Raw genomic sequence first — 16,651 nt, forward strand, 5'->3', positions numbered from 1 at the left:
GGAGGTGGTGGAGGTCGTGGTGGAGGTGGTGGTGGTGGTGGTGTGTGTGTCTATAGTGTATGTATGTGCCAGAATGGGGCCAGAAGGGGATGGGTGTTCCATCACTTGGAACTGGACTTATCAATGGTTCTGAGTAGCTGTGTGGTGCTGGCAGCTGAACCCAGGCCTGTGTAAGCACAGCAAGTGCTCTGAGCTGTCCAGTCATCTCTCCATTTTTACCTTTAAAAGCCACGTTTTGGGGCTTAGGAAAATAGCTCAGTCAGGAGATGACCGAGCTCAGGTCCCAGCAGCCACTTAAAAAGCAGGGTGTGGTGGTGCATTCTGGAATCGTAGCACTTGGGAGGTGAGACAGGAGGATTCCTGGAGCTCACTGGCCAGTTGGTCTTGTCAAATGGTAAGCTCCACATTCAGTGAGAGCTTGAATAAGAAAGAATAAGGCAGAAAGCAGAGTGGTGGGTGTACACACCTTTAATCTCAGCATTCAGGAGACAGAGACAGGGGGATCTCTGTGAGTTTGAGGCCAGCCTGATCTACAAAGGTAGTTCTAAGACAGTCAAGGCTACACAAAGAAACCATGTCTTGAAAAAAAAACCTAAATAAATAAATATATAGGAGAATAATAGAAGAAACAACCTGTGGCGATATCTTGATTGTCAACGTGACACACCTAGGAAGACCAACCCTCAGTTGAAGAATCTCCTCCATCATATTGGCCTCTGTCTGATGGATGTAGGAGGACCCAGCTCACTGTGGACAGTCCTCCCTACACAGATGGACCTGAGCTGTATAAAACGGGAACAAGCCCATAAACAAGGGCCCTCATGGTTTCTGATTCAGTTCCTGCTTTAGCCCCGTTTTACTCATCGGTGAAATCTGACCCGGAATGTAAACCAAGTAAACTCTTTCCTATGTTACTTTGAACATGGTGTTTTTCACAGGAATGACCTCTGGCCCCTACAGACATGTGCAAACACAAATACGTACAAACCTATTTATCTCTGGATGAGTCTACTATTCTTATTTTACCAACAAGCACATTGAAATTCAGAGATGAGAGGCCCAGCAGACCCAGATGGCCTTCTATGCTCTTAGTTACCTCACCTTTGCTTGTCTGGCAAACTCTCTTCCTTATTAACATTTCCCCAAAATTTCAGAACCAATAAAAAGTGTAGTATATTAATCAAAATGCTACATATTACTTCTAATATCCCCAGTAAACCTGTAATTGACTGCTGTTCAACTTTAGATAGTCATAAATAATAATCAGTAATTTTTGGACTTGGTACAATTTTAGAAAATGTTAACACTTTTTTAAAAAGTTAGGCCTAATCCCAAATGGGTTTGTTTGGCTGTATATAAGAACTAATTAATTAGTCAGTCATGGGGCACATACTTGTAATCCCAGAACTTGGACAGTGGAGGCAGGAAGATCAGGAATTCAAGATCATCCTTGGCTCCATGGAGAGTTTGAGGCTGGTCTAGGCTACATGAGACATTGTCTTAAACAAATAAATAACAAAAACCCTAACTTATCATTGTCTCCATGGTGGACTAATACTCTGCTAAAATCCTCCCAAAGGAACTTCTTTGGTCGTTGACAGGAAGAGAGTTTGTCGGTTTTGAGAATGGAGCGCATGCTTCCACCATTCCCTCATTGCGCTGGTGGGAAGGAATTGAAAGCTCTCCAGCTGGCCACGCCACTCAGGACAATACTGAGGAACAAGAGACTTATTCAGATATTTAATTGGAGGGAGATACATCTGGAATGAGTTTTATTGGAATTCATATAAAAAAAGAAAAAGAGGATCCATTAAAACTAGTATCAAACAGTTGCCATTATCTGGAATGGGAAATAGTAATGAATCACAGCTCAGATGTCCTAAACCCATGCCTTGTCTTTATCTAAAGCCAGATACACATTTCTAGTTTATATTCAAGTATACTTAATATTTTAGTTAGGAATTACTTTTGGCTATTATTTTACTAACAGATCACTCAGTAACTTAGTTTAGTTTCTTTTAACCCCTCTCTCTTCCTCTTAAAAAAAAAAAAAAAAAAGACAAACAAACAGAAAGTGGTTGGACTGAGGGTGTGGCTCAGGCGGAGACTTCTGGTCTAGCATGCAGAAGGTCCTGACCTGTAGTACTGAAAAAAAAAAAAATTAAATTAAAAATTCAGACATGGTTGTGAAAATCTGCAACCCCTGAACTCAGGAGGCAGAGGCAGGAAGATCAGGAGTTCAAAACCAGCCTGGGCTACCTGAGCCTGTTTCAAAAAGGAAAAGAAGGAAGAGGAAGAAGAGGGGGAAGGCGAAGGGAAGTAGGGCTATTCTTCAAGATATAGTTCCTACTGAGAAGGCCTGGGCAGAAGGAACACAGGCCCATTTGGCAACAAGTTCTTACATGAACTAAGAGACACCTAACTTGTCTTTAGATGTCAACATAGATCCCATTGATCAAGTAGTCAAGTCTTGAATACCGTTTCCTACGGAGGGATTCAACCAACATCCTACCCAAGAGGACGAGGCCTATTACCAGAAACAGAACACCACTAAAGAGGGTCCCAATGAGAAGCCACTTCTCAAACGAAAGGCCAGGCTGGCTTTCTGGACCCCTGTTCAGTGATGCGCTGCCGCCACTGACCTTCCTGTTCTGCCAGGAAGCAGTCTGGTTTGTAATGGAAGACGCTGAGGTTGACAAAGCAATGACCGCAGGGCTCTTCCCATGCTTTGTGTCTGAAGTTAGCGTAGAGCCTCCTCGAAAGGGCACTGTTTCTAAGACGCCTTTCGGCTCTGCATGTGCCTGAAAGATGGTAGTCAAAGCTGCCTGAAGTGTAAGCATGGGTGTGAAACTTGTAGACACAGGGGCTGCTGGGAGCTTCGAGGTCACAGTGGTTACAAGGGGAGTTGTGGTGGCCTCCTGCTTTGAAGTCTTAGGTGGCATTGAAACGCTGGCCAACGGAAGTGCAGGCTTCAAGGTGGCAGAGACGTTATGGAGGGGAGCAACAGCTACCGTGGTAGATGGAGTCGTTGCCGTTTTAGGGAGCAGATGAGCCATTTTTAGTTCCGAGGGAAGCTGTAAACTCTGAGAATGGCTTTTTCCTTCATGGGAAGGGAGCTGTGTGCTTGCTTCATCAATCTTGACGAGTTTGTGCAAGTCTGGGAAGGCTGTGGACTTCGGAGAGGATAGGTCTCTCCAAAACAGGCCAGTGGGCTTTGGGTAACCTGCTGAGGGACGGACGCCAGGGGTGACTCCTGCTGAGGTGTGGCCAAGTAAGAGAGATTCTTCTTGGGTTAACTGTTGGAGTGATGAATTAGCTCTGGTCAGTGGAAAATCTGAAAGTACAAAGAAAATCAAAAGAAGAGTTAAAATGTCCATGGTGGGTATATGTAAACTACAAATGTTTATTATGTCCCCAGACTTGGCACCTGACGCACGCGCCGGTTAGTTGGTTGTTGTTGTTGTTTGGTCAATTTATAAAAACCAGAGTCATCTTGAGGAGGGGAGCCTCTATTGAGAAAATGCCTCCACCAGATTGGCCCGAAGACAAGTCTTTCAGGGCATTTTCTTGGTTTGTTTGTTTTGTTTTTTTGGTTTTTCGAGACAGGGTTTCTCTGTGTAGTCTTGGCTGTCCTGGAACTCACTCTGTAGACCAGGCTGGCCTCGAACTCAGAGATCCACCTACCTCTGCCTCCCAAGTGCTGGGATTAAAGGTGTGCGCCACCACCGCCCGGCCATTTTCTTGGTTGATTGATGTGCGCAGGCTTGGCCCACTGTGGGAGGTGCCACCTCTAGGCAGACGGTCTCGGGTTGGATGAAAAAGCTGAACCAGCTATGGAGCTATATATATGCTTGTGCATACATGCTAGAAAATGAACACAGGGCCATCCTGCATATATTAAGCATGCACGGTATAACTGAACAACACCTCAGCCTCTGACACTGGATATTCATCAAAGTGTGTATAAAATAGAAAAGTACACATTGTTAGGTATATCACAACAGTGTCTCTTTACCCCACGTATGGTTTATTTCTAGCCCGGTAGGACAGAAGAGAAGAGACAGTGGGGGTGGGGTGGGGGTGCCCGGGCTGACTGAGGAATAGGTGGGAACAGTGGGGAGGCTGGAAGAACACCCTGTAGAAGGCAGGAGGGTTAGAGTGAGAAAGACGGCAGAGGGCTGGGGCAGGGTGGGGAAGAAGGGGGTTGCTGAGCAGGGTGAGGACTGGCAGGAAAAATGCTGTGTGAGGCAAGCTTCCCACCAGCTGCCACTGTGAGAAGGTAATCATGGAGACAGATGTTCCAGCCTGGGCATGGGACAGGTGAGAAAGAGTGAGAGAGGCGCCTTGGGAAAATGAGGAGTCAGGGGGAGCAGAACCCAGCGGCAGGCCTTGAACAGTGGGGATGGTTTGACAGAAATAGGGAGGAATGGACTCCTAGAAGAACACCCAGCCGAAGAGATAGCACAAGGCAGATCACATTTTCCAAATAAAGTCAGGGGTGGGTGGCTATCAGAAGGAGGAGGCTATCTGAGACTTGACTTAGACTTTCAAAGCTTGAGTTAATACAGCAAATGCCTTAGGTTCTAGGAATGATGTTTGAAACCAGAATGCCCACACTGGTTATGACAGGTAGGACCATTCAGACCAGCTCCCAGGGAAGAGGGGTTTTGCTCTGAGCCATACACAGCTGTTTACCACAGCTCAAACTGGAAAAGCTCGTTAAGCGAATTAAGTGTGGTGAGAGATAATTTGAACTGCTCCATATTAACTATGCTACTTGGCTGTTTTGATAGGATGAGCACAGCAGGTCAGGGCTGGGAGTGTAGCCCGGTTGGTAATGCGCTTGCCCAGCATACATGAAGCCTAGGACTCAGCCCCCAGTATCACGTAAACTGGGCACAGTGGGACACACCTGTAATCCCAGCACCCCCGAGGTGGAGGCAGGAGGGTCAGATGTTCAAAGCCATCCTCAGCTACACAGAGAGGTCAAGGCCACCCAGGATACACAATACCCTGTCTCAAAAAATAAGAACCAGGCAAGGAAAAAAAAAGTCAGAAAGAACTGCAGGAAACAGAGGAAGCGTCACCCCTTTTCTTCTTAATGTCCCTCCACATCAGTTTCTGAAGTAGACCTCTTACGTATGGCTCCTAACAGATCCAAGGGCAACTGCAGAGGTGAGATAGCCTGGGAATGCTCACTAATCCTCATACCTTTCCATGGTTCGTTATTATTTACTGTCATAATAATTTTTTTATATTTTAAACATTTATTTATTGGGAGATGGAGGAAGAGACTCGGCATGTATGCGTGGAGGTCAGAAGACAACTTGTAGAAGCTTGTTGTCTGCTTGTACCACGTGGGTCCTGGGGACCAAACTCAGGTCATCAGGCCTGGCCACTGAGCCACCTTGCTGGCCCGACTTCATGTGTTTGAGACAGTGTCAGGTAGCTCAGGCTACTCTTAAATTTGATACATGGGTCAAGGCTTGCCTTGAGCTCCTGATCCTTATGCCTGTACCTTGCTGGCATGATGGGCATGGATCATCCCACCGGGCTACAAGAACCTTTACAAGAGTCACTTAATTCATCTAGGACAGGGTTTAACATTGGTGGCCAAGTCAAGCCTGCTACCTACCTCCATGTGCCATGCAAGCTGTGAATGAAGTTTACATTGTTCAATGGCTGAAAATAACCAAGAGAACTTTGGACATGTGAAAAACCTACACTACTTGAATTTTACTGCTCTTCAAGTTTTTTTTTTTTAAAGATTTATTTATTTATTTTATGTGTATGAGTACAGACAGTTATACAGATAGTTGTGAGCCTTCATCTGGTTGTTGGGAATTGACTTTTTTTAGGACCTCTGCTCACTCTGGTCAACCCCACTCGCTCCAGTTGGCCGCTTGCTCCAGTAGACCCCACTTACTCAGTCCCTGCTTGCTCTGGCCCAAGGATTTATTTATTATTATAAATAAGTACACTGCAGCTGTCTTCAGTTGCACCAGAAGAGGGCATCAGATTTCATTACGGGTGGTTGTGAGCCACCATGTGGTTGCTGGGATTTGAACTCAGGGCCTTCGGAAGAGCAGTCGGTGCTCTTACCCGCTGAGCCATCTCTCCAGCCCCTTCAATCAAGTTTTACTGGTGCTGAGCATGTTCATTTATTGATATAATCACTGTGGCAGTTTTTATACGATAAGGTCAATGGCGAATAGATTGAACTGGTTGCACAGGGACAGAGTGCTTCAACTCAGGCCTCCAAAACCTAACTACTATTTGACACCAGACAGAAGAGCTGCCCAACACATGCTCTAGGCTACTGCACTCTACTGTAAAATGGCAGTAGGGGCTGGATGTGGTAGTGATGCCTATAATAGCAGCACTTGGAAAGTAGAAGGGTCAAGAGTTTATTTACAGTCACCCTCAGCTACATAATGAGTTCAAGGCCAGCCTGGTTTACATATACTATCTCAAACCATGTCACTTCTCACCCTCCTCCCCCCCAAATTCTGGGTGTTTTTTTAATTCCAACAACAAACACAGACACAGATCTCTTTCTCAATTTCTTTCATATATATATGTATATATATATATAAACACACACACACACACACACACACATATATGTGTGTGTGTGTGTATGTGTGTAACTTCATATATGTATGTGTGTTTGTGTAACTACAGGTGATGTAACATTCATACTGTCTCCATCTGTATCATAAGGTATTTAGTAAAAATAATGACTCAGGGCTGGGAGTGTAGCTTATAGTATGCATGAGGCCCCAGGGAGGATCCACATGATCACCCACAAAAGAAATATACCTCAGCATGTTTCATTTTTTAAAAGGTGGTGTCAGCTAGACGGCTCAACAGGGCTGTCAAGCCTGGCCTGAAAAGCCCGAGTTCAGTCCCCTGGACCTATATGATAGGAGAGAACCAACTCCCACGAGCTGTCCTCTGACCTCTACACTATCACTGTGGTGAACACAGGTCTACACACACACATGCGCACGCACACGCACACACACACACACACACACACACACACACACACACGCACATACATACGCGCATATACACACGCGTGCACACACATGCACAATACACACGCGCACATACACACACACACATACATACGCGCATATATACACGCACACACACACAAGTATTATAATAAAACACTTAAATAATGTTCTAAAATAAAAAAGAACTTGGGAGAGAGAAAGAAAAGAGAGGAGAAAAGAGAGAGAGAAAGAGAGAGAACAAGACCATTTAGCTAACTGACCTGAAGTCTGTTTGATACTGTAAGTTAGCTATATCCATTGACCAGAATGACCAAAACAGCTGTTTGCTTTCTCAAGCACGTGACCTCAGCTATAATGAAAAGCAAACGCGAGCCCAGTTTGATAAGATACAAGCGTTGGCGAAGAGCCTAGAGCCACACAGGACCCTCCACACCTGCTCCTCTTACCCCGCCCACTGCTGTTTGCACTGGGCGGGGCTTCTCTCTGGGGCTTAGGAAACAGTACTGGGCCTTAAGCGCTTCTTCAGAGTTTCATTTCTCAAGGGATTTTGATGAGAAAAACAAAAAACAAAACAAAACAAAACAAAAAGCCAAAGGCTATTTCTTGGAAACCAGCTAAGCAAATAGATTTCCAATTTATTGGATTTCTGAATTCTCCCATTCTTAACAGAGCTTGGTAAAAAGTTACATGGCAAAACTATTAAAGACAGATGAATGTGAAGCTGCAGCGCTTTTATAGACTGAGCATGGTCCACTGTCATCTTTCAAAGTGTCAGTCTGTAAATATTAGTCAGTTGGTTACAGGAAATAAAATTCCTTCAGAAACAAACCACCAAACAGATATTTACATTTCAGTTCAGTTCAAACAGGATAATTTATGATCAGTGGAAGAACTCAACCCATAAACACGATAGATTTATAAATAGAATTACGAACATAACTTGTAGGCATCCTGTAGGAATAAACAGTGTCCAGGATCTGGTGTCAGGGCCAGGAATCGTCCTTCAACCTTCTCTGTGCTCATGATGCCCCCTGGTGGCTACCAACAGAACAGCTTGATCCCGTCCCTCCACCTTGTTATTCATCCTTAAAAGTTCCTACACAGACCCACTTTCCTTTCCTCTTGTCTCCATTGGCCACATCTTCATCTTGTATTTCTTCTTTCATACACTATAAAAATATCAACTCTACAGAAGTATTATGGAAATTGGGAAACTTAATCTTCAATTATAATTTATATCACTGTAGCAGATCATTCAAACAATATGTGCTTCTTGCACCCACTTCAGGAAGGATTTGGCACATTGAATTTCCCTGGTTCTGGAACAGAATCCAGGCAGAGCCCCTCCACCTGCCCCCAGGAGACAAAGCACACACCCAGGTGCTCCAGACAGTTCATTTCACAAAGCACCTCAATTTAACAGGCAAGAGAGAATACTTCACTCTACTTCCTGATTCAAACACCACTTTCCTTAAAATCAGCCAGTTCACAAATAGTGGCCCCACCCATCAGATGTTCAGTTCAAAAACTAGACCTCAGCCTCCTGTGTCCATTTTCCTGGCCACCTTACCTTCCTGGCCAGCTTTACAATCTTACCTCTTTCTATCTCCTTTAATCTCCCCAGGCCATCTTCTGCCTCCATCTTAATTCCCAAGCAACCAGTTTTTCCATTTCCCCACTCCTGTGGCCTCAGGGTGGCTCCAAAAGGAGACACTGGCGGGCTTTAAAAAGTCTCCTTAAGCCAGGCAGTGGTGGCACATGCCTTTAATCCCAGCACTTGGGAGGCAGAGGCAGGCGGATTTCTGAGTTCAAGGCCAGCCAGGTCTACAGAGTGAGTTCCAGGACAGCCAGGGCTACACAGAGAAACCCTGTCTCGAAAAACAAAACAAAACAAAACAAAAAGTCTCCTTCAAGACACCATGGAAGCACAGCCCGGGTCTCAGCACTCTGGTGACAGAGGTAGGCAGGCCTCTCTGAGTTCAAGACCAGGCTAGACTACATGGCAAGCCTGGCAACCCGAGACCTGAGCCAGGTACCCAGCATGCACACAAAGGCAGAAGGAGGAACCCAAGTCCACCGGGCTCTCTCTAACCTCCACACGTGTCAGGTCATGTGCTCATGAGAGAGAAAGCATGCGCGTATACGCGCACATACACACACACACACACACACACACACACACACACACACGTGGGCACACACACACACACACAAACAGGAATTTTTTTAAAAAACACCATGGAGCACGCCCTACCCAAAAACTTCCCTCAGCGTGTCCCTTATCCACATACGATAAAACCTACCTCCTCTTCTGGATGTCAAATGCATGAGTGACCTGGACTCCCTGGCCCCTCACTCCACACACTCTGTGTAGCTTACTATGTCTCTGGGGGCTCGGAATGAACATTTGCTCTTCAAACATTCCAAATCCATTCCACCTGAGGATCATGGTCCTGGGAGATCTTCCCTGTCTCCTCAGATCTAGCCCCTGGCTTTTCAGATCTCAATCTAGGAGTTATGCCCTCACCGATCACCTAATTTAGAGGACCCCTTGGGGATTACTCTGTCGGGTCACCTCAACCTTGCACGTCACTTGTGACCTCTCTACGTTCTTCCTGAGCATGTGTTATGGCTATCATCTCTGGCCACACAAAGTCAGCTTGAGAAATTAGAACTGTGGTTTTTACATTCAGCACTTCATCCCTGGGATATAAAAAGTGTGCCGAGGCAAAAGAAATGCTAAATAACATTCTCTATTTACTGAATAAATGAACAAATAGAATATTAACAAGCAACTGGGCTGCCTCGGAGACTTCATCTTTTAAAAAAAGAAACATATCCATAACAGAGCTATGCACTTTTAATAATATGAAAGTAAAAACGAAATAAAAAAATACTGCCAGATGGTATTATAGGAAAATATATTTTAGTTTAATGAATTTCAAATCATGAAATATTTATGAACTTTTTTGATACTTAGACTCTTACAGGAAATCTTCCACAGAAACCAAAGCTCTACATAATCTAGTCACCAAAGACAGAGAACAATGCCTTTCTTACCTCTGATGAGCCTGAAGCTCACAAGGCCCTTGGCTGGCTTCAGTGGACAGGCATCCTCACTGGGACAGAAAAACAGGTAGCAGTTGGGCTGTCTGTCCGCCTTCCGGGTGTCGAAGATCATCAAATTACATGGTTTGTCCCCTGCAATGATAGACTTGTAAGCACAATTTTGAAATAGAACTTTCTAGATTTGGGCAAAATGGAGGAGCTATACATGCTCTGTGTTACTGCAGAGTACTCTGCTCCATACTCTGTATTACTGCAGAGTACTCTGCTCCATACTCTGTAGTACTGCAGAGTACTCTGCTCCATGCTCTGTGCTACTGCAGAGTACTCTGCTCCACGCTCTGTATTACTGCAGAGTACTCTGCTCCATGCTCTGTATTACTGCAGAGTACTCTGCCTCATGCTCTGTATTACTGCAGAGTACTCTCTCCATACTCTGTGTTACTGCAGAGTACTCTCTCCATACTCTGTGTTACTGCAGAGTACTCTGCTCCACGCTCTGTATTACTGCAGAGTACTCTCTCCATGCTCTGTAGTACTGCAGAGTACTCTGCTCCATGCTCTGTAGTACTGCAGAGTACTCTGCTCCATGCTTTGTAGTACTGCAGAGTACTCTGCTCACTTTGCTCCTTTGTCGACTCCTCAGATAATTTCCTTTCCCTGAGTTTAGTGAGACTTGCTTGGCTCTAGAAACCTGAGTTTAAAATCTTGGAAATGCCTTTTTTTTTCAATTTAAAATTTTATTATTATCTGATTTATGAATATGGGTGTCTAGCCTGCATGCCTGTGTACCATGTGCATGCAGTGCTTGCAGAAGCCAGAAGAGGGCATCAGATCTTCTGGAACTGGTGTTACAGATGCTTGTGAGCACCATGTGGGTGCTGGGATTCAAACTTGTGTCCTCTGGAAGCCAGTGTCCTTGGCCACTGAGCCATCTCTTCACCTCCCCAAACCAACTTTTAGCAGCTCATTTAGTTCTTCAGACATAAATCTTCCAGTCATTAAGATACCTTTTAGGGGTTAGGGGTTAGAATCGTAGCACCTACATGACTCTTCTAATTATCTGTAACTCCAGCTCTAGAGGATCTGACGTTCTCTGGCCTGCTCGGGTACCAAGCACACACATGATAAACACATATGTATGCAGGCAAACCACCCAGACACATAAAATAAAAACAAAGCTGAAAAATAAAAACGGCAACAAAAGACATGTTTTACCTAGATGTGGTGTCATAGTCTTGAGTTAATCCTCAGGATGCAGGAGGTGGAGGCTGGATGAGCAGGAGTTCAAGGCCACCCTCAGCTACATACTGAGTTCGAGGCCAGTCTGGCTAGGTCAAAATACCAACTCTGCTCTTCCTTTTCTGACAAAGTGATACCTGCAGCAGCATTGGTGAAGGCTAATGTCACTGTCAACAGTGATCAGTTTGAGATGCACATGGGAATCAGCAAAGCACCCTCCTGGGCGTGCCCTTCCAGGAAGGATTAACTCAGTGGGGAAGACCTGTCTTCACTGTGGATGACACTGTCCCTTAGACTGGGAGCAGGAAGAAGGAAGAAGTAGAAGTGGAGGTGGGAGAGTGGGAATGGGGAGGAGAAAGCTAGCTGGGCAGTGGCTGGGGTCTGTAATCTCAGCACACAGAAGGCCAAGGCAGGAGGGTCAGGAGTTCAGGGTCATCTATGGCTACATAATGAGTTTGAGGCTATCGTGAGCTATAAAATAGCTGCCGAAACAAAAGCAGAGCACAGTTGTACATCCTGGAATCTCAATACTCAGGAGGCAGAGGCAGGAGGGTCATCACAAGTTCAAGGACAGTCTAGTCTACACAGTGAAATGCTGTCTCCAAAAATAAAACAGAAACCCCAAATCCTCGATTTATATAAGACAGACATTTCATCTGTGAGGACTGAGTGCCAGCTGAGTGGGTGCTTCTGGCAACACAGAAAGCCAGGTGTTCGACCTCAACACCACGAACGGAGGGCTTCCTACTTTACCGTAAGAATACCTGGACGGCTTTGCCACCCATGGATCTCAGTTCACAGACTTTAAGCTTTCCCCTCGTGTATCCAGCAGCTAAAACTGAGGTTTTCAAGTACCTTGATAATCTGACAATAGTCACAGACTATAGAAAAATGCACATTAACACAAAGACACAAAACCTCGCCTGTGCTTGGGGGTCCATGCACCTACTACTTTATCTAAGAGCTGAAAGAAGACCACACTAGTTCTCCCATCACCACGACAAAATAACTGATGTGAACAACCCAGGGGAGGAACACCCTGTCTGAGCCCACAGTGCCAGAGGCCTCACTCCAGCCGGACATCCAGGGTGGGATGGAACTCGTTAGTGATTCTCCCAAGGGCTGGGATGTCAAGAATATGTGGCCACCTCTATTTCACTCAATGCTTACCTCAACGATTGTTAGATCAGTGCTTTAACCCCTGAGCTGTCGAGGCTTCTTGTAGCTGCATGTATGATGTATGCTGATAATGTTCCCCAAAAACTGTTTACATGAGAGGGTCTGCACGTAGCTCCTGGGAAACTACCCCCAGTTGGTAAATAAAGATGGCAGCACTAATAGTTGGGGAGGACAGACAGACAGAGGTGGGATTTTAGGATTTCCCAGCTCACAGAGAGGGGAGGAAGAAGGGATCTGTCATGCTTTAAGAGAATGAGGAGAAAGGAGAGATGCAGAGGCCAGAGGCCGCCACGATGGGGTAGAGAAACACCCTGTGCTTTGGGCTGAGAAAGCGTGACTCAGAGGGCCACACAAATGGGTCTGAGTGGCCAAGATGGAACACAGAAATAAATAAATAGTAACTCGGGTTGGAGAGATGGCTCAGCGGTTAAGAGTACTGACTGCTCTTCCAAAGGTCCTGAGTTCAAATCCCAGCAACCACATGGTGGCTCACAACCATCCATAATGAGATCTGACGCCCTCTTCTGGAGTGTCTTTAGACAGCTACAGTGTACTTACATATATTATTATATGTAAATAAAATCTAAAAAAATAAAAATAAAAAAAAGACAAAAGCCATAAAAAATAAATAAGTAAATAAATCTTTAAAACCCCTGGCTGGAATTTATTAATAAGTATGAATTCAACAGCTTCTATGTTGACATTTACAGAAATAAAAACTAGGAATTTAAGTTAAATCACTATGCTCTCTATAACCCACAGCACCACAAAGCGTACGGTTCCATTCGAGGTCATCAAAGGGCTGCTTCCCATGGGCATCTACTACAGGGTCTCTTCCCACACCAGTTCTCCAAACCCCTGACAATAGCTAGATATCCTGCAGTTCAGTTCCACCCACCCACTTCTGAAGCCAACCTGCCAGGCTCAGCCCCAGGCTCCAGAGGCTTAGGGTTCCATCCTGCAAGCCCCCCCCGCCCCCCCCCCCCGCAAGCCTGTGGGGGAAGGGGTGGGGGGAGGGGGAAAGGTCTCAGGTTACCGGCACTCTGGCTGGATGACAAATTCAGAGGCTGCCCCAACCCTGCCCCTCCCTTCTGATAATTTGCTAGTATGACCCATAGAACTCAAGGAAACCTTATATTTATAATTACATCGTAAGATGAAGGACACAAATTATTTGTTTTTGCACATGTGCTGGCTATCAAATCCAGGGCCTTCCCTGAATAAAATATAAAGATTACAAATGAACAGTTGGATGAAGGGTAAAGGTCTAGAAGTGTCATGAGTGTAGAAGCTTCTGTCCTCGTGGACCTGGGGTATGCTACCTTCCTACTACACAAACACACTCATCCACCTACCTCAAAAGTTCCCCAAACGGCACCCTTTAGGGACCTACATGACAGCTTCACTGGATAGGTCTAATCACGTTAAGTCAGTGGCCCTTTAGTTCAATGTACTCCTCCCTGGAGACTAGGACACAGGGCTGTGTGTTCCAAGCTTCTGACCAGGGTTTTACTCTTTCTGATGACCAGCAACATCTAGAATAGTCTGTGGACCTGTTAGGTAGTCTCAATTAGCACAGGTGAGTTAGAGTTGAGCCAGACTCACAAAAAATGAGACTTGCGCCTGTCACTCCAAGAATTTAGGAGCTCTGTGCCACAAACCTGGGACAGCCTATACATATTACCCCAGGTATTCTGAAGGCCGATGTAGGAGAATCACATGGACAAGCCCTGGGTGGACTACAGAATGGGTTTTAAGGCAGCCTGACAATTTAGTGAGACCCTGTCTCAAAAAGTTAAAAAAAAAAAAAAAGCAGGGCTGGAGAGATGGTTCGTGGTTCAGAGCACTCGCTGCTTTTACAGAGGACCCTGGGTCCCGTACTCAAACAGCAGCTCATCTGTAGCAGTGTCAGGGGATCTAACACCCTCTTCTGGCCTCCACTGGTACTGCATGCATATAGCAAATACTCATAAAATAAATCGGTCTATTTTAAGTAAAAAAGAAGGCTGGAGGAAAGAGCTGAGTGGGAGAGCTCCTGCCGAGAATACCCGTTCATCTGAGGAGATAAAAGCAACATTTACGCAAGGATCTGAGACAAAGGCTACTTATACGATCCTTAGGCCACAGTATCACAGAAACAGAAGTTCAAGAGCAGACACCGCCTCTGTGTCACCCAGTGGTGTTTCATGCTCCCTGACAGAGAGGTCTTTCCATCCTGTGTACTAACTCTAGCACTTAGCCAAGGTGCAGCACATTCAACAAAGTTAACATAGTTTCAGGTTGAGAATTCACACAGGGTCAGGAACAAAACTGAAACATCGGGCTCTATATAAAGTCGAGCTTCTCTGTTCAGTCTGCCGATTTGAAGCCTGGAAGAAGGCACGGGTTTAAATCCATGAACCTTGGTTTTCTTCTGTGTCACAAAAGTGTGTCACACTAAATAACTCCCTTCCCACCAGTAAGAATGCTCATCTGGTGAATGAGCTGCTGTGTAAGCCTGCACCCTGAGTTCATCCCGGAACCTACCTTAGGGATATAGGGACACACTTAATCGGCAACTTCATACAGCTCTAGAGTGGGATGGTGGAATGTCCTTGTGGACAGTTCCCCAGCCGCTACATCACTTGTCTTTCTGACCCACTGAGAATCTCTGGTGCAAACTAACCAGCCACACCCTCTAACCACCACCGTCACAAAACACACGGGCCCCAGCAGGCTGACCTACCTACCTGCTATGTCTTGTGTCGAACAGCAGGCGCCTATGCAGTCTTCCTGAGTTGCGGTGTGTATGGGCTCATTGCCTCGGATGCCTTTCGAAAGTGCAGACTGGATATCAATGACAACGTCCTCGAGACTCTTGGTGAGGCAGTTCTGACCAGCAGACAGCCTTGATGTCAGGAAGGAAATGGCCATCAATGCGTAAGCCACCCTCTCTCCCCTGAAGAGCATTCTGAACTGTTGCTTAGTCTTAATCTCTCTGCAGAGACCAAGGATGGACCCTTCCGGTCAAGGACGACCCTTCTGGTCTCAGTTTACTTCAGGAAGATTGTACTTTTACTCTAGAAAAGAAAGGAAGAAAAACAAACCTCATCAGATCCTTGGGAAGCTGAAGCAGGGGACCACCACAAGTTCAAGGTCCACCTGGGCTACATAGTATAAGTTATAGGCCAGCCTGGGCTACATAGTAAATTACAGGCCAACCTGGGCTATGGCGTGAGATGGCTCAGCAGGTAAGAGCACTTGCCAAGTTTGGATTCTAGCATACTTTTTTTTATGGCTTTACAAACTGCCTATAACTCCAACTGTAAGAGATCCCACACCCTCTTCTGGCCTCTGCATAGGTACTAGCACAATACACATAGATACATACACATACGCAAAACAAAACATCGCTTTGAAACCAAATGCTAAACAATAGTAATAAATAAAGGTTGAAACTATCTATGAAGAAGTCCTGCCTGCCTGCCTGCCTGCCTGCCTAGGAGTTGAGGAATCCTTTATCATCTTGTCCTTGCCAACCAGGAGGAGAAAGGCCATAAGCGCCATCATTGAAGCAAGGCTGGAGGCTCAGCACACAGGCCTCCTCAGTAATAGCAGTTAACATTTAAAGCCATCTGGGAGAGGCAGGCTTTGACTGTGCTAAGCAACTCACACATGGTGGTCCCCTCCTGAATCCTTATACCAGCCCTGCAGAACATCGCTTCTCCTTAAATAGCCAATGAGAGGCAGACACGTCTAATGACTGAACTCCAGGAACTGGTCAGTTAGCATAGGGAACATTCTGGCTCTGATAAGACAAAGTTTAGGGGTAATTATCTTTTTTTTTTTTATAACCCCCTCAACACGAAAGTTAGCTACATGAGTGATACATGCTTGTAACCAAACAAGAAAAACACGCAACTCTAGAAAAATCAGACTGTGTCGTGTACCTGGTTCTGTAAGGAAAAAATCAGTGTTAAATTGCCAAAGCCATACCTCACCCACCCTCATATTTCCACAATACATATTTTTGGCTTAATGCTGAATTGCTACTGCTGCCTCCCTCCCTCCCTTCCCGCCTCCCTTCCTGCTCCCTCCCTCTCTCTCTTCCTGCCCCTCTTCCTGCCTGCCCCCCTTCCTGCCTGCCCCCCTTCCTGCCT

At 45.6% G+C, this 16,651-nt stretch overlaps 1 protein-coding gene across 3 annotated transcripts in view; it reads right to left on the bottom strand.

The window, feature by feature from the left end:
- Window positions 1-1,726: 1,726 nt before the first annotated feature.
- Window positions 1,727-16,651, bottom strand: part of Mansc1 (MANSC domain containing 1) — a 24,301-nt gene continuing 9,376 nt past the window's right edge. For all 3 annotated transcript variants that reach the window (XM_031383634.1, XM_031383633.1, XM_031383632.1), the window contains exons 2-4: window positions 15,242-15,571; window positions 10,086-10,226; window positions 1,727-3,334 (exon numbers count right to left, since the gene is read on the bottom strand). In XM_031383634.1, coding sequence (XP_031239494.1) covers window positions 2,430-3,334; window positions 10,086-10,226; window positions 15,242-15,461 — 1,266 coding nt within the window. In that variant the 5' untranslated portion in view covers window positions 15,462-15,571 and the 3' untranslated portion in view covers window positions 1,727-2,429. The remainder of the gene's footprint in view (window positions 3,335-10,085; window positions 10,227-15,241; window positions 15,572-16,651) is intronic.

This window comes from Mastomys coucha, unplaced genomic scaffold, assembly GCF_008632895.1.
Source record: "Mastomys coucha isolate ucsf_1 unplaced genomic scaffold, UCSF_Mcou_1 pScaffold20, whole genome shotgun sequence".
Taxonomy (NCBI): domain Eukaryota; kingdom Metazoa; phylum Chordata; class Mammalia; order Rodentia; family Muridae; genus Mastomys; species Mastomys coucha.